The sequence below is a fragment of the Athene cunicularia genome (genome assembly GCF_003259725.1).
Source record: "Athene cunicularia isolate RWA chromosome 1 unlocalized genomic scaffold, athCun1 chr1_part3, whole genome shotgun sequence".
NCBI lineage: Eukaryota > Metazoa > Chordata > Aves > Strigiformes > Strigidae > Athene > Athene cunicularia.
In genome coordinates this window covers 292,934-315,427 of record NW_020799093.1, presented here as the reverse complement: position 1 = coordinate 315,427, position 22,494 = coordinate 292,934, and the positions used below count along the sequence as shown (strand labels likewise).

Genomic DNA, 22,494 nt, shown 5'->3' with positions numbered 1-22,494 from the left:
CCACTGCACACTGCCCTCACACAGGACATTTCCTGGGCAAGGGCACATCTGGGGGGACAGGGGCACTGCTATGCTGCAGGGTCTGTGCTGTTGCATCATTTTCCCCCATGGGGATATAACAGCTAAATATATATATTATCAGCTGTTCTAAATTATATCAGAGGCTGGACTTGGAAAAAAAAGTTGATGATGGGTGTGGGTGAAGGTGGCCAAGAGCCTCGGCAGCAAAATCTACACCGTCCCCTAACCTGCCCCCACACAAACATGTCTCTCCCTCTTATACATTTACCACAGCCCAGTGAAATGTTCTCTTTAAAAATAGCACTGTTTTGGAGCTTTTGCTTGATAAGTTACAATTCTAAGTTTACTCATGGAAAAAAGTACATCTTAAAATATATAGCTAAAAGGTTTGGCAGTGATCCAGCAAAGCCAGAAAAAAAATAAAGAGGAAAAAATCCCACCACTGCAAAAACACACACTCTTGCAGGCCCTTTCATCAAGGCCCTAGGCACATTTTACAAACTTAAATTAAAACATCTAAACCTTCACGAATAGAAAACTGCTACTTACACAGGCCTCTAGTTAACTGGGTGAAAACAGCACAGAAGAAGAAATTGCCCTGTTGATTGGGAAGCCTCCCTCTCTCTGTCCACCTTCTTCTCCCAGACACAAAAATCTCATGTTGCAGTAGACTCTGCAGCTTTTTACGTGAAGATCAGATGACAGCAAAGACACCTCCACAGACCTGCAATGGAGTGCTGAGGTGGCTGAGTGAGGCGCCAGCGCAGACGTGGGGGATGTAGCGAACCCAGCCAGGTCACTCACAGGGCTTGCACGGTTGACGGAGACTGACCCACACAGGCGACCACTTAAGCAGGGTAGGCACTGTCTCATAACACCACTCCAGCACTCTGGTAATGAGTAACAACCTAAATAAGTTAAGATTTTTGAGCAGAAGCCTGGTCTTGATAAGGTTCATCCAAAGACACATGAAGAATGGGCTGTCACGCCATCTGTTAGTGGTTTGCTGTGGTAACACCTGAGGAGGTGTGAGACACCAAGTGACAAGAAAAGGGCAAAATATTTTTAAAAAGAAGGGGAAACTGAACACCTACATCTTAACTGCAATTGTCAGGGAGATACAGGGACAAAGTACTTAAAAGCCCTTAGAAGAACACAAGAAAAAAAGAAAAGAAACTTTTTTCTGTTTGTTTTAAGCAAGAACAGAGCATGTCAGATTTACCTAATCTCCCTTGCAAGAAAGCTGCAAGCCGTGTAGGAAGGAGCAAGCAGTAGGCATCATGTATTCTGGACTATACCAAAGCTTGTGAAGTATGTTCCCAAGGTACTCTTACAGGCAAGATAAGGAAACAATCCAAATGAAAACAGGGAGGAACAGCACAAAATTGATAGATAAGCTGTATGCACAGATTAATTGTTAGTAGCTAATGGTCAAAAATGGTTCCTTCTTTCATTTCCCACACCCTAACACACCTACGTGTCCTTTCTGTATCCCCTAATTACAAGCTGGGTGCCAGGCAGTCAGCATACAGCTGGCTCAGGGCTGGCTGTCAGGCAACTCACACTGCAGCCTTCCCTTCGTGGGACAACTTGTCTGCCTCCTCTCCTTCATCCAGCTACCACTTTTCATGAAGCTTGTAGGAGTTTAATGTCCTGGGAGCATCTGCTTCTCTGTCAAAACAGACTGAAACTGGTCCATGAGTTAAAGCATTATTGAGACAGGACTAAGACAAACAGACAGCAGGATCTTGCGCAAACTGGTGCGGAAAGCTGTTCAACAGGCCCGTGCAAACGGTGCTTCAATTAGATAGGAAAAGTCAACAGCCTGAACACACAGTGGAGAAAAAACTTGCTAGACAGCAAATCTGCAGGAGAAGGAGCCTGCCAATTGTGAGCCAAGTGTAAACAGTGCCGCGCTGTCACACGAACACAGAAAATCAAACATCCTACTGGGATGTGTAAACAGGACATAACCCACAAGGCAGGGGGGAAACCTCTCCAGAGAGTCCCACGTGTGTCTCTGAGCACTCACACTGCAGGAGAGACAGCTGGGGTCAGAACAGCAAAGGGAAAAGCTGCACAAGGTCCAGAAAACATAACCCGCAGGGAAAGGCTGAGCAAGTTGGAGCCAACCAGTGCAGGCGGAGGTGGCTGAACAAAGAAACAAGAGCGTAGTCTTCGATCTTATGCAAAAAGTGTTTTTTTCAGAGAGAAAGGGACTGAAACACCTCCCAGGTCCTCAGGATACAGGACAGACAGCTTTTCTAATTGTAAGGAAAGTGAAGGACTTGAACTAGAGGGGCTGTGGTGTCTCTGACCCTCCCTCTGGTCAAAGGAAGGAGGTTCATAAACATCTGCCATGACTTCCATATGGCTGCTTCTGTCTGAGGACAGTGCTTTAAGAGTCGCTCTGACGTCTGACGTTACAACTTGCTGGGACCACATCCCACGTTGCGCAATTAGGGACCGAGTATCCTTTGACTTACAAGCACTGGACTGAAATCTCCTTTCCTCTAATGCACCAGCCAGTGAGCCTTCAGGTAGCAGAGCTCCTCAGCCTTGAAAAGGTGAGCCTGAGCTGGATCCCAGAGCACAGAGAACTGCCTCACAAGCACATACATGTTTTTTTAATTACAAGGTGCAAACTGGAGGTGTCTAATACCAGGTCCAAGTCGTGCAGCTTCCTGACCCATGGACAGCCCAGGCATGAGGGGCTCCTACAGCAGTCCCAGTAAAAGGAGCTAGACAGTCTTTGTACACCTATCTCCAAGATGGCTTGGTGTCCACTTCTTCCTTCTGGGATCCAAGACTCTATGCAAGTCCCTTATTGGGTCAACAGGATTCATTTTTTGTGAATGGCTGTGGTATCCCTGCTAGACTTACTTCAGTCCCAGCTCAGTCCTCATGTTCCTATGACAAGTTTTGTGAAGATGACCCATTTCTTGTCAGAGAAAATGTTCTTTGGGCACAGGCACTCTCAGAACAAGGGGACAGCAGTGTCTGAGAGCTTCTTCAGCAAAGGGTGGGCAGAGGCCAGTGCAATGCCTTAAATGGGACACCAGTACTTCATTCCCAGGTCTGCCACTGGTTTTTAGCCTGCACACCATGTAGATTTTATAAAGTCACCTAAAATGAGTAGCAATTTTATACTTTCATGTCACAGTGCAAAAAGAGCATTTTTTTCCCTTATACCTGTAAAGGAATAACACCACTTCCATCCACAGTGGGAGACACATAGTGCAAGGACCTCAAATATACCACAATGAATAGAGTGTGAAATGGGTGGGTACCTAAGAGACAGGAATGCCTGTTACAAAAACCCTCTTCACTTAGTAATTCAAAGCTGCTTTGTTCCATTGATTCATTGCAATGATTCATTGCAAGAGCTACTACAAAACAATAAAGAGCCCCTCTGCAAATACTCAGTTCTCCTCAGCTGTCCAGCTCCACTCCTTCAAGTTACATCTGCCATTATAGATCAGCTAAGTTTTCTTGATCCCTCCAGCCTCCTGCAATTCCATCTGCTGGTCTCCTGTGATGTTTCCCTTCTTGCTTTTTCCAGATTTGAAGTACCAGCAGAAGACAGCAATGGCCAGGAGAAGAATCAGAACCAGTGGTAAGTACAGGATGAAGTTCAGCAGTGGTGGGGATGAGCAGATCCTAGACAAAACAGTTGATTCTGGAAGGAAAAATTAAGAAAAAAAAAAAAGTGAGGCTCCAAAGTTAGTTTGAGTTTCTCCTACTGTTTCTATAGATTATCTTATCACTTTTCCCTCAATTTTCAATAGCTACCAATTTTAAGAATTCATACAAGCTACCTGAGGAGAAGGCAGAGAGAAACCAGGTAATTTTCCTCAATTTCTTCTTTTGGGAGGTCAGATAGGGCCCCATCTCATTCAGTTGAAACAACCCAACAGAAACAGCACAGCTATTCAGCTAACTAGGCTTAGTAAGGAAAAGCCACATACCCTTCACCCCTCAGGTCCCTGCCTGACACTAGTGACAGTGGGGTGAAGTAGAGGTCTGTCAGAGGCTGCACCACTGAACAAGGAGGGACAAGAAGAAAGCAAAGGAAAACAGATCAAGGAGGTCCCTGTCTCCCACAGACACCTGCCCCTCCTAGCTTCTGCTGCTCTGCTATTCTATGCCATGCTGAGCTGCAGGCAGTTGTGACCCCCATCCCTGGCCCCAGCAGCTCCTGCAGAACATCCCCCGAGTTGAGGGCAGGCCACCTGTACTGCTGGTGGACCCTCCGGGTACTTCAAAAAACCATGTTCAGTCAGCCCCATGCTAGCTGAAAAGCTCTCATTTGCAGCCTCTCCATTTTTGTCCCAGGCTCCTTACAGCCACCCATTAATCCTGGCCATCAAATCTCTACACTTGACACATGGCTTCAACACCACAAACTGACCTCAGATGCACCTGGCCTACCATGAAGGGTCATGCCAACTCCTTTGGGTCTGTTTTATCCATCTCAAAGTGTTGTTCCTCAGTTCTCCTCTTTACCCAAGACCCATGTGCAGATGTTTTATGTCTGTCCTGCAGAACCATGCTGAGCATGGGGGTCTGTTGATTTGAAGCTGTCCATGGGGGACCCACACAGCCTGGTGAGCTACATGTGACCCTAGGGATGAATCAACCTGGGGGCTACTCCTGGCTGTGAAACTGGCTTTTACCCCTCTGCCTCTGAAGCTTTGTGCCCCATCCATACAGATAGAAACATCATTTACTCTCCCACAGGAAAACGGGGAGAAGTCTCTACTTATGTGACTGCCTCTATAGTACTAAGGAGGTATCCTAAAGGGCAGCATCAGGGATTAGAGCTGAAGTTACTCCTGGTTATAGGTATACTTGCACATGGCTGTGTCATTACTACTCAGAAAACTCTGAAACATTGACATTTGTGAGCCACAGGTGCATTTTGAGATACCTACATCACTGAAGAAACACACACACAAGAAAAAAAACCAAACCAACCAACACCCAGCTAATCTCTTGTATTTTGTGAAAACCAGGAAAACCACTTGTCAAAAACACTTATACAGAAATTGAAGGAGAAATTTCCAGCAGTTACTGAACAATTTTAGCAATGGTTACTCCACCAGTAATGGGTAACAAGAGACAGAGGAAGCTGATGAAGGAGAAATCTGCGTGCTAGAGGGAGCCGTGATGGACAACAGCAGGAACATAACAGCAGAGGGACAAAGTGCTGTCAATCCCTCCCTGCGCTATTAAATCCAGATTAGCTCTGCTGTAGGTGCAGAGTCATGCGAATAGGCTCCGTGCCTGCCTGTGCCAGTAGCAGGCACAAGGGAGGGCTTCTCCAGGGTCCCCGGAGCTCTTTCACATCACTCAGCACTACAATTGCTGCAGAAGCTATAACCGCACATAGGCACCCAGACTGGTTTCAGGCATGGCAGCTCCAGGGCTGAAGCACAAGAACTCCAGGCTCCTCTCAGCTTGGTGCAACATGATGGATTTCACAGTTCATATTTTTCCCTCCATGTGGGTCAACTGAGCCTTCTAGTTCCTATTTCCTCAAAGAGGCAACAAGAGAGTATTTTCTTACTGTTACCTCCCTAAGAACACTGTGTGCGCCTGTCTGAAACCTTTGCTTTTATTTATTTAAAATTCTGTATACAGAATTCAGCTCTATCTTTGCACACCGTATGTACCCCAACTCTCCCCAAGAGGACAGAAGCTATTTTTAGAGACCTTACTGGAGATGGACTTGCTGGAAAAATCACACCAAGAATTTCTTGTCCGGAAGAGTTAGCATTCTGGCCCCAGTGGCACGACTGAGAGCAGGATTTTGTGCCCATGGTCCTGCAGAGAGCCCATAAGCCACAAAGCACTGCAGACACAAATACACTCAGTTGTACCCTCCAGACCACATGCCTCACAGTCAGAGCTCTTGGTATCTCATCCGACCAGCACCTCTAACATTTACTGTGCCAAGCACCTGGGTTTCAGTCCTGGCAGATCAACGGGACTGGGAATGGGATCTCATTGCCTCCCCAGCCAGGCTCATTGCACATGTCCCTCAAAGGGCTCCCCCCTCTCCCCTGGATCCCTCTGGTGATCTTTCCAGTACTGACCCCCTCCTGCAATCCCTTAGCCAGTCCTCCTGGCCCACTGCATCCTTGCCAATACATCTGGCACCACTAGCAGAGAGCTGCCATTATCTCCCCACACACCCCAGCATGGCTAAGAGGGAACCAGTGCGGGGTGAACAAGCCCTCACAGCCAGCAGCATTACCTGCCTGGATGGTAGTGAGCTGGGTGTACCCTGAGTGTGCCAAGGCTTGCAGAGCCCAGTTCTTCCCCTTGCTCTGTGGCAGCCACTCCTGCACCTGGCAGCGATACACGCCTGCATCGCCCTCCTCCACGCTGCACAGTGTCAGGCTGAAGTCGCCGGCAGTGGGGCGGCGGAGGTGCAACCTCCCTGCCAGGCTCTCCTGGTGGTACTCGATGGCGCCATCACGGTGGAGGGTGAGCAGGGGCTTGACGTGGCCACTCTCCTCCCCATGAAACCAGGTGGCCGAGAGGTGGGTGGTGGGCAGGCGGGCACCCTGCAGCAGACAGTTCAGCGTCACCTCATTGCCCTCCCTCGCCGAGATGCTTCGGTTGGTTTTCTCCAGCTGCAGTTCGTGCTCTGGGGTAGGGTACAAGCAAAAAGAGACATTGCAGCACTGCAATGCCATAGAAATGCTTCCACCTGTACCCTCAGGCTGAAAGAAATCTTCTCAAGTGGAGTGTGGGGGATTGGGATGGCCTCTTACAAGACCCTCCGCAGGACATCCACAGTCCCCTTGCTCCTGTGACTCATTCTCCCTGGGGTGTTTCCCCCCCCCGTATCATCTCTGCCCCCTGTTCACAACACTCTGCTGTAATATTTTCCACCCACTCCAAATAGGTGATAAGGCATTCTTTGGACCAAAAGCTATTTAGAAAGCTGGAATTCTCTGATCCACCTTATTTAGGGCTGCAATGCATAAGCCAAGTGAGGCTGAAAGAGGGAAGAACTGAGCCACAGAGACCCACCATGTAAGTCAGCAGTGCAATGCCCAGGGTGGAAGCAGCCTCATTCTCAGCAGCAGTGTGCTGCAGGTAAGAAAAACTGAGTGTCTTGCTTCAGGATGCTCAGGAGTACCAGGAAAGGGCTTCTTTTCTACTCACAGCACTGTACAACCAAGCACAGCATGTGTTGGAGGGAAAAGAAAATGCCACGATTCACTTTGTTATGAAGCATTAGACATCATCTGCCAGTGGCAAAAATATCAGCTTGGTTGGTTTGGGAGGATGTGGTAAATCCTTCTAATTCCCTATTCCCCTTTGAGAGGCACTGACACCTCCTGCATCCCTAAGTCTCAGATCCAATGCAGTAGCCGCTGCTTCTCCTAAGCCCTGCCAGTTTAGGAGAGGCCTGGTGGGGGCCCCATCATAAATTGATCCAACCTTCTCCAGCAGCAGCTATACAAGAAATAACCGCCTGCTTACCTGGGAGCTTGAACTCCAGCATGGTCCTTCCCGATGCTCCCTCTCCAAGTTTGTACCACCTGTCCACCAGCCAGAGCCATTCTTCTACCACACAGTAGTACCTGCCCTGGTCCCCAGGGTTTGCAGAGAGTATCCGTAGCTGGAAAACATTACTGGACACCCTCTGGCTCAGGAATCGGGACTTTTGTGCAGGCGAACTGAACTCAGCCCCATATTCCAGTACACTGGTATAGTCGGCCCTTACGATTTGCAGAGGGGTTGCATCTGCCGGAGGAGGAGGGAGGAGGTACCAGGTAATGGCAAACTGAGAATTATTCTGGGCAAACACGATCCTGCACTCAACGGCTGTGTCAGCACCACCAGCAATCTCCACAGAGCTCTCTTTCGTAGCTACCTGAAGCTTGCTTTCTAAAATGGAGAAACAAAATAATCATGCCAGCTGCAGGGCCAATACAGGGATGTTGGCAAGGAAAGGAATAAGGCTAGCCTGAGAGATCTGCCAAAAAAGAAGGGAGGAAGAGGGTGCTCAGAGGACAAAGACCCATTAGGGAAGCACAGGGTGAGAGGGAAGGAGAGAAAGAGCAAATCCACACACCCTTATTTGAACTGGGGGGAGGAAGCACTGGGTGCTACAGGGCAGGGGAGTAGCGGAGGAGGTGCCTGGGGGACCATGGGCAAGAACTGGGGGATGGAGGCGCCTGTTGTGCTGGAGCTTCGAGGCAAAGCCTCCGTCTGACACAAACATGTCTGTCTACCACTGCTTCTATCAGCAGGCTCACACATAAGTGACAAAACCAGCCCACAGCTTTGGAGACTGTGAACAAGTGTTTTATCTCAGAGACATCACAGAGCATGTGTGGGTTTCACTAACAGTCACTATCTCAGGCATTTGCTGTGGTTATTAATCGGAAATCACATAACACTGCCCTGAACATGAGCTGCAATTATACTCAGTAATCATTCAATTGTACACCAACGCTCCCACGCTGCTCCAGGTTTGAGGGACCCCTTCCTGCTTCCACCTGTTGCTGGCACCTTTCCTTCTCCATCAGCAGAAAGGCTGCAAACCAGTCCCTCAGAAGGGCCTCCAACCACCTGCGTTTCCCCTTGGCCTTCCCCTCCATGTTGAGACACCACCTTTGTCAGATGGGGCCAGCAGTCAGGTGAAGGAGTACACACAGATACCTACCCGTGGGTAGACAGAAGTTACTCAGCACAAGACACCACCAGGGTTTTAAGGGACTGTAGGCTGAGTTTCCATTCCTAGCATTTTCCTTGCATACAAGATGAGCAGCGAGGTGCCCTGTGCTGTGGAGGCTAGGGGCAACCAGGCTCCCTTAAGCTCAGCCCCTGGGTGCTGGTTGGGGGACAGGCTGCATGGCACATACTGAGGTGCCCTCGCAGAGCATCTCAGCCTCCTGCCCTCAGCCACAGGCTCAGCAGGAGGGCACTCTCCTCTGAAGCACCTCCCCTAGGGATGTGTTGGAAGCTGGTTATGGAGAGGGTCTGTGGACCAGGAGGGAGCTGTGGCCTCTCCCTCAGGGACTGATGGAGAAGAGGGACACCACAGGAAAAAGACCACACATTTCACCTTCCTTCAAGCATTTGTTCTTGAAACTCAAGCAATCCGCTTCAGAGGCTCTCAAGACTGATGGTTCTTGACACACCATGCATTGCATCTGCCTCCATCTCAAAATTTGCCAACAAAATCTCCCTGCTCGCTTCCACTTATGCTGCTCTTTTCTCTTTGCACTCTACTGCTCTTTCTCCCTTTTCTCTCCACGCTGCAGACAGACATATTTTCACCAAAAGGTTTGACGGTTTCCTCCACAGCAGGACTTGCACAAGTCCCAGTATCTGCTTACTGCCTCACCTCAGTGGCAAGGATTTAAGCAGCAAACGTTCACCAGGAGGTCTGGGGGGTTCCTGTCCCGAAGGATCAACACAGTGCTGTCCTGCATTTCACAGTGCATATTTGCTGCTCTGGTGAAATAGGTGAGGGCAAGAAGCAGAAGAGACATGAAAGCAATCACTAATTCGGAAGCTGGGCAAATTAATCAGATCCACCCACACAAAGATCAAGCAGACTCAAGCACACTTAGGAACCGGCTGTAAGTTGATGTCTTCCAATTTCAGTACTTCAAAGCATGTCCAACCCAGAGCCAGCTCTAAGGAAGCACAAATCTTCAGAGAGAGACACTGGAAATATTCAAAAGCCATCTGGAGATGGTCCTGGGAAACCTGCTCTAGGTGGCCCTGCCTGAGCAGAGGGTTGGACCAGATGACCTCCAGAGGTCCCTGCCAACCTCAGTGACCCTATCTTTCTGAGACAGGTGAACTGATCATACTGGGAAAAAAGAGACACTTGGTTCTTCATTTCAGCTGCTCATTACAGAGGTATATCACTCAGCTAGCCTGCTGAAGCCCAGGAGCTTTTTTCAGGGACCCAGAAGCAAACTCTACCAAAGGGAAAGAAAAAAAATACTCCCAGGTATTTCAGCTGAAGACTTTTCTCCTATTTCAAAGGCCAAGGCCACAGGAGAGGAACAGGCAGGACCAGGGGAGGAGGACATCAGGGACAGCCTTGCCATGTCAGACATGTGGACGTGCCTTCCCCAACCGCAGCTGCTGGGAACAGCATGCTGGCAGAGCAGCCCTGTCGCTCATCACAAGCAGCTCTGCCACCTCTCCCAGAAAAAAAACAGCTTCAGGAAAGTCAGCTGTGGGGCCACGCTGGACTAGAACATGCCCTTCCCATAAAGCGAGATCCTCCTGGCAGCACTGCTGCAGTCAGGGGTGGATGGGTGAAACTCAGGACCTTTCCTCAAACCCAGAGAGGCTGCCAGCACAGGAGACAAACTGTCCAGTGGGAGCCTCTCACTTGAGTATGGCCTGGCCTGACACCCACCAGGGCAGAAAATACTCCGGAGAGGCAAAACCTACTAGAGCTCAGAAAGGAGACATGGGAACTTCTGGTGTGAGTGTTTAATTTTTATGAGGAAAAATTGCTGTTATGCTCTTGGAGAAGACCACCTTGAGAGGAAGGACAGCACTTGCTGCAAAGCCCCTTTGTTTCAGATCCAGGTCTCCTCTCACTACCACTAAAGATCAGTTACTGAGAAGGGCAGAGCAGCAGCCTGCCTTTTCCTTTGGCACAGAAAGCCATGGTGCTGTTTCCCCTTTCATTTCCAATTTAAATTAACCAAGCTGAGCCTCTAGCTGCCCGTCTCATTGTGAACCCTGCTTGCTGATACTGCACTTTGTGCCTGGCCCAGAAGCAGCAGAGCATGCAGAAGGGCATGGCTGCTGCAGCAACCCATGCAGGCTGGCCAGCCGGAGGGTGGTGGGTGCAAAGCCCCCCATGGCTCACTCCGGACTTGGGGAAGCCACCGCAAGCAGCTGTGCTGAGAGGTTGATGGGAGCATCCCTACTAGGACTGAGCAACATCTGCCTGCCCAGAGCACTAACCATGGGACACCACCAAGAGTCAGATGCTGAACTACCTAAGAAGTCAGAAATGGAAAAGACCTGCCCTCCTTCCCCTCCTGTTATGATCTCTCATGCATGTCCACCCTGCCTGAAGCTACAGGCCAGATCCACAATGGTGTCTAAACTCCTAAAGCACTGACTGACACCAAGGGGTAAACAAAGCGACAAACCAAAAGTCAAGAACTCCAGCATGTCTGCAAGCTCCAATCATAAGATTTTATATATGCAGAAACAGGCTGGTGATCTTCATGATTTGCAGCTTCATTTTCGGCATCTTCACCCCATCTCATTGCTGCTAGAGCTTACTTCCTTCCCAGACTTACTTCTCTACCTTCCCAAATGCCCTTCGCTGGCTCACGCTACCTTTCCAAGAGAGACAGTACTAGATGCAGCAGCCACCTCCCACCGTGCATTGCCCCCTCCCAGTTCCCACCATCTTTACAGCATTGCAGTATCCAGTAACAGCTGCATTTGGAGTCAAACATCATAGTATCTTGCTGCTCTGCTGCTATCATCTCCTCTGTGTAGACACTCTACAACTACACCTGGTCATCTTAACGCCATTTACACTACTAATGTACAGTCACAGACACTATCTGTTGTCACCCCTAGCCTCAGTACCACCCTGCAGACTCCCTGCCCCCAGATGGCTGTAGCTCAGGTGTAACATAGAGCACTCCAGCACACAGCTCCACAGGGGTGAGGAAAGAGCAGCAGTGGAGCAGGAGGAAGAGCACCATGGAAACGAGCCTGAACAGGGAAGGAAATCTATCAGCTTATGCTACAGCAAACCCATCAGTTAAAAAAACCACAGAAAACACAATTTCAGTTCACTGGGTTGTGATCCCAAAAATCCAAGGATCAGAGGAAGCACTTAATGCATGAAAAAAGAGCAAGAACTCTCTTGCGCTGGCAGAAGAGACACAAGGGGGAAAAACCCCACCCTGTATTCTCACACCTGCCTCCACAAGCTCAGAGGTTTTGGCTGGAACAGCCCTCAATTCCTCCAGCAGCCCCAGCCACGAGCAGGGCAAGCTGACACCATGCTGCTGCTGGGGGTAGCAGGAAGAAGGTGTGTGGTGGGCTGTCTGGGGGACTGCGGTGTATACACAACATCTCTCTTCCATAAGAGGACAAGGCTCCCTGTGTGATGCTGGCAGGCATGGTGGCACTGCGGACCTGGACTGCAGAGGCGGCCCTAAAAGGGAACCCCAGGCAGAGCCCCCAGATGCACAGTGCACCCATGCCTCAGAGGAGATACCTCCACCCAGAGCGCCTAGCACCTTGTGGCTCAGAGATAGCTCCCAGCCCCACAGAGAGCACTGATGCTTTGTCAGCACATCTCAAATACACTGGAGGAAGATCAGGGGGACACAGACATCTCCCAGCACCAGCTTGGGGGGCCAGTCTCTTTCCACCACCCTCGAGCCCCCAAGAAGCACACACTGTGGGAGGCATCCCACACTGCCAGCATTCAACTGGGCTCCTTAGAGGGGATGACTATAACCAGAAACAAGGCTTAAAATCCTAGTGGAAAAGCTAATCCCTATGTAACTGGCGTAATCTGCAAACAAATAGACATTGCCCCAACACCAAATTTGCATCCAAGAGTCTTGTCAGGAGCTGTGGGTGCTGAGGAAGAAACAGGACAGGCAGCACTGTCTCATGTGGCCCTGGAAGATCATCATGCCATCAGTGGTCCTGGTTGTCCTTGGTTATGTTTGATGGATTTTAAGTTACAGAAGGAGAGAGCTCTGCTGAAGAAGTACCCATGGCACTACTTACCTGGCAGCACCACCTTTATTCCCACAGCATTGGATCTGGCAGTGGCCACCGGCTGCCCCAGCAACAGGGTGTTCCTCCTCCAGACCTCCACCTCACACTGGTATGTCCCCTCGTCGGCAGCTGCAGCACTGTGGATGTGCAGCCTGGAGGCGGCGGCACCCTTCGCCAGCTGGGCCTTCCCCTGGAAGTGTGGCTGCGCTGCCCCCCAGGCCATGGTGCCTCTGGGAAGGACTCGGACCAGCTCATGGTAGTGGCCAGAGGCTGGACTGGGCTGGAAAAGCCACCCCACAGACACCGGCACTTCCTCGAGGGTGTAGCTAGCGCTCAGTTGGCAGATGAGTTCAAAACTCTGCCCATATTTGACTGTGGCAATTCGGCTTCTCAGTGTGGCGTGCAGACCAAGACCTGCTCAGGAGAAGAGAGTCCTTGGCACTGGGACAGAAGTCCTGCCCCATGCCACCTTGCCACCAGCCTTCCCATGGAGCACCATCCCCACTGCCCCCACCACCACAGCCCCATGGCACCCGTCAGCCTCACTGATCCTCTGCCCATGCAGCTGTCCCCCAGCTTGCATTGTGATCTTCCAGCCCCTGGCCCTCTCCCACCCCCAGGTCCCCAAGGCAACCCCAAGTACCCTCTCCTCCAGGCTCCCCAGTCCCACCCTATTGCAGGGAGCCAGGGATCCTCTGCTGATGCTGCTGCCCTGTTTGCTGCTTCTTTCCACCCTCCACAAAAGCCTAACAACTCATGTGGCCTTACCAGTGCTTAGTCACCTGTCCCAGCAATAAGAAAGGAAAAACATTCTAAATCACAGCCAAAAGCTGTCTCTCCATAAAGGCACCCACGGGCATTGCACACTGGGGAGGTCAGCGGCTCTGTGCTCAGACACGAAGGCAGAAGCAATGAGATGCCAGCACCAGAGGTGTATCTCTGACAAAGGCCACCATACAACTCAGCAAGTATCTTTGTTGAGCTTAATTACTGTAAGTAATTAGGCTGCTAGAACAGGTAGTTTGCATTTCAAGTTAAGGAGAGAGTCAGAAGGACCTGCTGAGCAAGGCCCTGCCTTTCAAGTCTTCAGGCATTTTAGCTGTTGTGTCCCATTTGTCTGTCCCAGAACATCTCATGGAGGACTCAAGTACCCTGCTAGAAAAGGGGAAACTGAAGCCAAGCTCCAGGGCCAAGCAATCAGCCTCAGGCTACCTTGCAGCAGCAGTGGAGCTCAGGGCACCACAGACCTCTGTTCTACCCACATGCGTCCATTCGCTTCTCCAGCCTTGCCTCTAGCGTGTCCAACTTGAGAGCCCAAGAAATAGGGGTGGCCCAACTCACCCATGGAGCTGACTGTCACTGCTGTCTCCCCCTCCTCTGTCCAACTCTGGTCCCGGGACCACTCTGTTGCTTTGCACCCATACTGCCCTCCGTCACCCTCGTCCAATGTGTTGGGGATCACCAGGGTGAAAGCACTGGAGCTCGCTTTCTCCAGCCAGAGGCTCCCCCGAGTCCCGCTGTCCCGGTAGGCACTGCCCAGTCTCAGGGTACCATCCGGCTCCATGATGGCCACGGGCACCCGGGGACCAGGGTGCTGCAGTGGCAGGTTCCACCACTGCACAGACACAGGGCCAGTTTCTCCTTGCACCTCACAAAGGAGGATCAAGGCATCGCCCGCCATGACCTGTGGCGTGCTGGTAGACACATGTGGCTCTCTCCAAACAAGAGTTACTGTGTGAGAGGGGATGTTGTTGTGCTCCTCAGAGAAAGCCAAAGATACTGTGGCATTAAATGGAGAGACTAGATAAATCTTGACATTGGAAAAGGAAAGGAATTGTCTGAAATTTTCCAACAGCCTTTTCTTATAACTTTGAAGAGGGCTTTGTGGGCTTTGTTTTTTTTTTTTTTCTTTAACATCTTTTCTGGGACATGGATACATACATAAAGAAATACTTAAGAAATAGAGTCCCACAGACAGCTCCTGCTGCATCAGACTAGTCATCATCTAGCTATGACAAGGAAACCAAGAGTCTCCTACACATCTTTCTTACAGGGGTTTTACACAAGTCATCCCTCCAAACAGAGCAAGCACCCCGACTGAAACAGCAATGATTTCCCCCACCCCAATCCAGAAATACCTGTTTGTTCTGTTGGGTCATCCTGTAACCCTCAGACAACAGGCATTGCTCACAATTTTCTGTACCAAAGACACAAGAGAAACCAACCTCCCCAGAACTCTATTTGCCCCAAAGCTTATTGCAAAGAGACTGAGCTAAAGGTTTATGTTTTGTTGACAGCTGCTGCATCTGTCATGCTAATGGTTGCCAGAGCAAGTGTTTTCCCCGTAATTATCCACCAAAATCTATGGCACATTTGCACTCTTGCTGCAAACAGCAAGTGTGTTGCCTCTGCCAAGATGAGGCCAGACTTGAAGTGTTCCCCAGTCAGGGATCACTGCAGGCTTTACCCAGAAAAGCAGACATTAGGATTTGCTCACCTACTGGCTTCACGTCAACTTGTACACCTGATGACTGATTAGTTTGGATGCTGTGAAAGTCTCCAGGAGTCTTCACCTCCGAAACAGAGCAGTGGTACGTACCATTGTTCTTCAGCGTCACCTCATAGATGGCGAGGACATAAACTGTGTTGCTTTGCTTGAATGCTTGGAGCTGCCCCAGCTTGGCTTTCTCCTCATACTCTTCCTTCCAAATCAACACCCCATGGGGGTCAACCCTGGCCAGTTCCATGCCATTGAGAAACCAAAGCACTTGGAAGTGCTTGCTGCTGCTCTTCTGGGATTCCACTGTGCAATTTAGCTGCAAGGTATCACCTTCAGAAAGGGAGCTTTCAGCAGCAGCGATGTCCACAGAGAGGTCTCTGCCTGTGGGCAATCAAAAGCAAAGGAGGTGCTGGGTGGCCCTGCCCACACTTCCCTTGCAGCACATGGCAGCACCAACAGCTGTGCAGAGGGGCATTCTCTACTGAAACATTTTCTTTCATTAGAAAAGTGATCAGGATGGAAAGTTTTGCCCACAGAGAGACGGTTGCCAGGTCCAGGCACTACCCAGCAGTCACAGGTGAAGGAAGCACCACAGCCCCAAGGATCTGAGCTCCCCACTTTGGAGCAGCTAATGCCCCCAGAGCAGAGCACCCACCGGGACAGCCTTGGGCCAAAGCCACACCCCACCCAGCTCAGGCATCCAAACCAAGGACTGCCCTCTCCCAGAGGCATCAACTTTTGTGGGGGGCTGCTCTATCTCCACTCCTGGAGCTGTTCTACTTCACATAACAAATACCGCTTAATCGAGAAAGGGGCACAAAGGGGCTTTATCACTCAGTGGTGTTAACTCTGCTGTTTGTGGTGGGAGAAGGAGCACAGAGGGCTGACATTCATGTTGCTTGTCTGAATCTGATGCTGCTGGTCCCACATGCTGCAGCCCTCACTAGCTGCTGCAGGATGTGGACAAGAGGCGCTCTGCAATTTGGAGAGGTTTTGGGTTAGTTCCTACAGAAAGCAAAAATGTCAAGACTTGTCACAGCACAGGAATGTCAGAGGGAAACAAGAGGAGATGAAGGTCACCTCCTAGTCCCTGTTCTGCCCTCCATACCAACTAGCAGCAGGTGCTGAGCAAAGAGGGGAGCAACAGGGGGAGCAAAAAGTCATCTTCCCCCTGCAGACCCTCTTGGGCAATCAGCCATATCTGAGGTATGGACTCTGTCTCTGGGTCCTATGATACAATTCACCTTCCTCGCAGAACAAAGCCTCTGCCACTAATGCTCTCTGGTTCCTGGCATCAACCTGGCTGAAGAGTGGATGCAGGCAGACACACACAGGGTGCCCCAAAACCCTGTGCTATTACCCCACACAGCAACAGCACGGCCAAAAATCAGGAGGCAGGGCTGATCCCTGACTCCCTGGGCAGACAGCCTAGCTCACACCACTCCATCTCCTTGGGTCACAGCAGTGCCCCCCATGTTTAACAGGGACAAGGCTACATGTAGTTTGGAGGCAAAACAGAACAGCTCCCAGACTGCTACTGGAAGGGCTCAAATAATTTACTGAAAGACAGTACCCTGTGAATTTAAACACTGGTTCATAAACAGTTTGTCAACAGAAATCCCAGTCATTGCAGATACGTTTGCCATTCCCAAATATTTGCTAGAGAGTTTATAGAAACTGATGGAGCCGTTGGCCATGGTTAGAGCGTGATGCAGCACTCAGCCCTGCAGCCTGGGCTCTCCCACAGGGTGCTGGAGGGAGACCCGAACCCTGCAGACATGATGGATGGCTTGTACACCCCCTGCCATTTTCCCCCAGTAATACCAGCAGCTCTAGTAACAACCATCATATTGTCCTCTTACCACCACTGCCCCCCTTCTACCCCAATGGCTACCACAGAGCAAATAATAAATTCTGTAGCACTGGTACTCAAAGCTGCACACTGTCGGTCACGATGAACACTCTTAAACAAGCAGATGTGGGAAAGAGCACTGACTGTCATCACTTGCCAGGCAGCAGCAGACACGGAAAGCCATTGCTGCAAACAGTGCGTGTTAAGGAGAATAAAGCTTTGCCAGTCAGCCACATTTCAAGAACCAGACTTTGAGGGTGGGAAACTGCACTTCCCTCCCCCGACACCTTTCCCCCCTGAGCCATACAGGGGGTGCTTGATCCTTACCCATCCATTTCCTTTGGTTTCCTGCTCTGACTCACCACCCTCTGCTGAGACACCGGTTCTCCACCAGTTCCCCCACCATCTGGGCTCTGCAGCCTCCTCCATCTGCCTTGAGGTGTGGAGACAGGATACACCATCTCCCCAGGCAGGTTTTCAGCGAAAGACTTGTTCCTGTTTTACTGCATACTACTGCATATGTTAAAGTTCATCAATTAGCCTGCCCTAGCTGCTTTGAAATAAAACTTACTGGTAGGAAAAAGATATTTTTCCCATCCTCTGGGCACAGCTACCCACATGCAACTGGGAGAAGAGCAGGGCCAGGGACCACAGCTGGCTTGTGGCAGAAGGGATGACAGGCAGGGTGCTCAGAGGAGTGGCAGCAAACACACAGGGCTGTAACCATCCCAGGGCAGTGGGAAGAGAGGGGGTCTCCCACCCAACCTGGGTGAGGAGATGCAAAGCTTGCAGATGCCAGGAGCCATGGGAAGCTGCTGGGCAGAGGGAACAGGAGATGCCTGGCAGAGACAGAGTAGAGGAGGATGGGCAGCACTGACAAGGGCCTGGTTTTCAAACTTCCCTATTTTAAGTAGTACCAGGTTTAAGTTTCCTCTTTCTAAATACCTAATACTACATTTTTCCTAGAACATAAGCCAGGAGCTTGCTACACCCACTTCAAAGTACAGTCTGACATGCAGACCCATTGCTGCCATATATGGCCTACTAAGAGGAGACACAAGGATGATCTAATGAACAGCAGTGCCAGTTCTAGAAACGAGCAGACTAGTGACAGCACAGACAGACAAGCCATCTTCAGCCGACACTAGAGCCATGCAGCACACACAGCACATCCCTGTGTCCCTTGATGCCCATGGCCAAGGCACCATGACAGGCAGCTGACTGTTGTCTGCTTCAGTTTTTGAGGTCGAGAGACCCTCAAGGCAGTCTAACAGTGTGGTTTTCCACCCACTGGAGCTTAACACTGCCAAGGAGCCAGGCTGCTGCAGGCATACGCTGCTTTCTCTCTGCTTACACCTCACGTAGGCCTGTGAGGTTACACAACCACTGCCAGCATTGGAGATTCAGTTGCATGACCCTCCAAAGCAAGAAGCACCAACTGCTCTCGATGCAGGGGCTGCCATCGGCCAGTGGGCTCTCCCAGCCCATGCCCCTCAGTGCCTGGCAGAGGCAGCCAGACCCACCAGTGGGTCCCTGGGCTGCAGCAGGGGCAGGCGAAAGCCACTAAAGGCTGCTGCTACAGACCCTTGAATGCATAAAGGAGTTGGAGTCAACATGTGAGTTTGCAAGGGCCTTACCTTGGCTCATGACCACCAGCAACGTCCTCCCTGTTTGCTTGTGGGAGATGTCTTTCCATGTCTCATCAGGATCCTCAATCCACTCGGCTGCCTCGCAGTACAGCTGCCCCTGGTCGGACGGCTCTGCTCCTCCAATAGAGAGCTTGTACGTAGTGTTCCCAACCTTGTTCAGCCGCACATCCCCTGCCAGAAACCTCTGTGCATAAGAGGGCCCTGGCCTCAAGACAAAGTCCTTGGAGAGGGTGAGGACCTCCTCGGCATGGAGCTCTCCTGCTTCCTGAAGACGGTACCAGCCAACAGATAGATGTGTGTGCTGCACAGTGGACTTCGACACCTCACAGGTGAGCTCCACTGCATCCCCTTCGGCATGGTTGAGGACCTGGGGTGGCATGGAAGCTGAGAGGGTGTCTGCAATCACTGAGCACAGAGGAGAAACACAGAGCGGCTGGTCACAGGAAAAATCATCTCTTGGCCTCAGTGGGCAACCCGCCAGTCACTGTGAAACCATGGCCAGGCCCTAAGGGATCTGACAGCATAGAAGAAATATCTTTCGTAGTTGATTGACAAGGCTTCCATCAGCCTATGTCAAGGTGTGAAATGGTTAAAATCTCAGCAGGGAAGAAAGCACAGTGAATCTCTCTGCAATACCCTCTTCAAATTACAGGCAGTATTAATTAGGCAGCCTCAAGGAGATTAGGATCCAGCCCCTCATGATCCCAAGTGCAGGCTGGTACACCACCAGGATAAAGGAGGAAACAGGGGTGAACACCAAGCGGAAGTGCCATACCTACTGTGGACTCACAGTAGGGCCTTTCCTTTTGCCTCTCCATCCCGTTGCTTTCCCTCTCCCAGTGCTCTACAGGATCTGCTACCTCCCTCTGTCTGTGGATATCCCGCTCAGGCCAAGCCCCACACCGTGATCTGAGAGGACACCAATAGCTAATGCAGCCTGAAAACTCCTGCCCTCCTAAGTGCTTAGCTGCGAAACGCTGTGGCTGCATCAGGAGCTGAAGTTAAAGTCAGGGCATGGGACAGCAGAGGCTTCTTCTCCCTTCCCTCGTCCTGGCTGGGAGGCAATGGCCAGAGCAACCTGCAAAGGGACACCTGGGCATCCCTACCCTGGCCACCCAGGGGCAGGATAGCAATCCCACAGCAGGGAGAGAAGGAAAATTTGTGCCCACCAGTCCCATTAATCACCCCTTTCCCCAGCTGCCCCTCTGTCAGAGACCCAAAGATGAGCACTTCTTCCAAGTGCAAAGGCAGGGGCAGTGGAAACCTGCCTGCACCCCTGCCCAGCAGGGAGTGAGGCTCCTCTTTCAGGACCCACCTGAGAGGTTCGTCTTGGCGCTGTAACTCCCAAAGTACCTCTCATCAGTGCTGGGAGTGTGGCACTCATATACCCCAGCGTCCTGGTCCTGCAGCTCGATGATGTGCAGCAGAACAGCGTCCCCCTGCACCCGCTCCACGTAGATCCCCCGGCTGCGCACACGCTGGGTGTACATGGCGTAGGGGAAGGAGGGGTCGACGGTGCTGACGATCTGCACCTCCCGCTCGGGGGCCGAGGGCAGGTAGATGGACCACTGGAAGTTCTGCTCCGCTGGGCCCTGGTAGCCGCTCACCTTGCACCACAGCGTGACGTGGGACCCCCTCACACGGTAGAGGGGTCCCTTCTGAATAGTCACCACCCGTTGGCCAGTGCTCAAAGCTGTTGGGAAACAGCACATGCGGTGTTTGCAGGGGTATATGCTACCTGAGGGCTGCACACCCAAACCAGCAGTGGGTCTGGGTGTGCACAGGACTGCAACGTAATACTGAATAGAATTACTGTGCAGTCTTATTCCTGAAGCATGAAGGCTAAGGGACTTCATGCCCCACGCAATTTTAAGAACAAGTCCTGTAAAACAGACCCCTGAACTTCGTCTCCCAGCACACTGGTGGTCACATGACAGAGACCAGAGCATCATGACCAGAGAGCTGTCAAGCCTATTCATGGTTGGAGAGCATATCTCAGCCAGCTGCTCAGAGGAAGCAACAACAGGGCTGAGATCACTGGAGGAAACTTGTGGTGTGTTAAAACTCAGAGGGCCAAGCATTCAGGTCCTGCACAAGTTGCAACGGGAAGGGAACAGGCACCAGAGCTGACCACTGCCAGAGAAGGAGATGCAACACAGAAGCCAAGGGACATGTGAGAACAGAGGGAACTGGTAGGCTGGGTGCTACAGAGGCTCCCCATAGACAGAAGCCAGGCACAATGCAGGAAAGGGGCACCAGCAAGAGCTCACAGGAAAGCAGGGGACACTGGGAAGCATCAAGGGCTCCCTCCACGTCTGCCTGCAGAAGGTTTGGGGAGGTGATGGACACCCCTGCACTCTCCCCTCCCATAAAGCTCCCAGTCGTGACACTCAGTCTATTCTGATGCCCAGCACATGTACCAAGCCAAACACCCACAAGACGTGGGCACCAAGTCCAAAATCAAACATGGAGACCAGGCCAGGAAAGAGCTGGTGATGACATAGCCTAAGAAACCCTCCCAATGAAAGGGGGAATGAGGTAACCCCCTCCACACCCCCAGCAACCAAGCAACAGGGGCACGCACATCACCTCACCAGAACCATACCAGGGTCCAGTCTATCACTCTGGAGTAAAACTACAATGCTGAAAGGAGAACATGCCACCACAGCTTTTCCCACGGCCACTGAGCCAGAGCAGCACTGGCCACAGCAGAACCATCTTGGCCCCACAGACCCAGCAAGACGTCCCAATGGCCACTGACCTGCAAAGGTCCCATCCACACCGAGGAGGTGCTTGACTTCCCCCTCACCTGCCCCAGGAAAGCTCCCACTGCCAGGCAGGGCACTCACCCAGGAGGAGGAGGAAGGAGGCGGCAGCCACCAGGCACTGCACTAGCCCCATGGGAAACAGCTCTGCTTGGTTCCTTTCTCAGAGGGTGGTGGAAGGCTCTCATGGGTGATGGCGACAGCCACCCTGCTGTTTCAAAAGTGGCTGGGAGGAAGCTGCCCGGCAGCAGTGACTTCCTCTGCTCAGAAATGGTAGTGAGATTGGGAAGCGGGGTGCAACAGCAAAGTAACACGCCTCTGGGAGGTGACAGCCAGCACCCCACGCTGCCCGGGCAAGGCTGATGTCCAAGGCCCCTCCTGCTGCTGTGTGCATGCCAGGTGTCCAGCGCTACCAACTGCAGTTTTGCTGTCTGACAGCAACTCACAGGCTAAAACTTCGCCTCACCACTCCGGCTCTGCTGCTTACAAAGGGGGTGAGGGGCTGGATCCCAGGAAGAGATGGGAGCAGATTTATCTAGGGCTGAAGCTCCCCCCAGCTATTTATTTTTCATAGCTGCAGAGAGCAGCATGATGCCTCAGGTGAATGTTGGGTTGGCACAGTGCTCCCCAAGGACAGCTAACCAAGCTCTGCCTAGGGAAACAGTGGGGTACCCCAAGGAGGGTGTCTCTCTCACAGCACCCCCACTACCCCATCAGCAACAGGGGCAGAAAATCATCCATCATAACAGCCAGCCCAGCCCATGCAGCTTATCAGCTCTTGAAGAATCACCACACAGCCAGAAACTGGCCGGGAACTCTCTCCTGTAAGCACATCCCACGGGCAGGCACCTGGATGAGGGGGATCCCAGACCAGCACTGCTCACAGGGGCAGAAAGATCACGAGGAGCTGCACTAGGAAGGCTGAGAGCAGGAGGCTGCCGG

The 22,494-nt window shown here is 51.5% G+C and overlaps 1 protein-coding gene across 1 annotated transcript; it reads right to left on the bottom strand.

The window, feature by feature from the left end:
* Positions 1-3,260: 3,260 nt before the first annotated feature.
* Positions 3,261-21,745, bottom strand: CD101 (CD101 molecule). Its single transcript, XM_026841246.1, has 9 exons — positions 21,637-21,745; positions 20,103-20,480; positions 18,776-19,192; positions 15,284-15,667; positions 14,128-14,499; positions 12,796-13,200; positions 7,522-7,929; positions 6,281-6,676; positions 3,261-3,700 (listed from the first exon to the last, which is right to left on the bottom strand). The coding sequence occupies exons 1-9, from the start codon at positions 21,686-21,688 to the stop codon at positions 3,504-3,506; spliced, it is 3,009 nt and encodes a 1,002-aa protein (XP_026697047.1). The 5' UTR covers positions 21,689-21,745; the 3' UTR covers positions 3,261-3,503.
* Between the last annotated feature and the right edge of the window lie 749 nt (positions 21,746-22,494).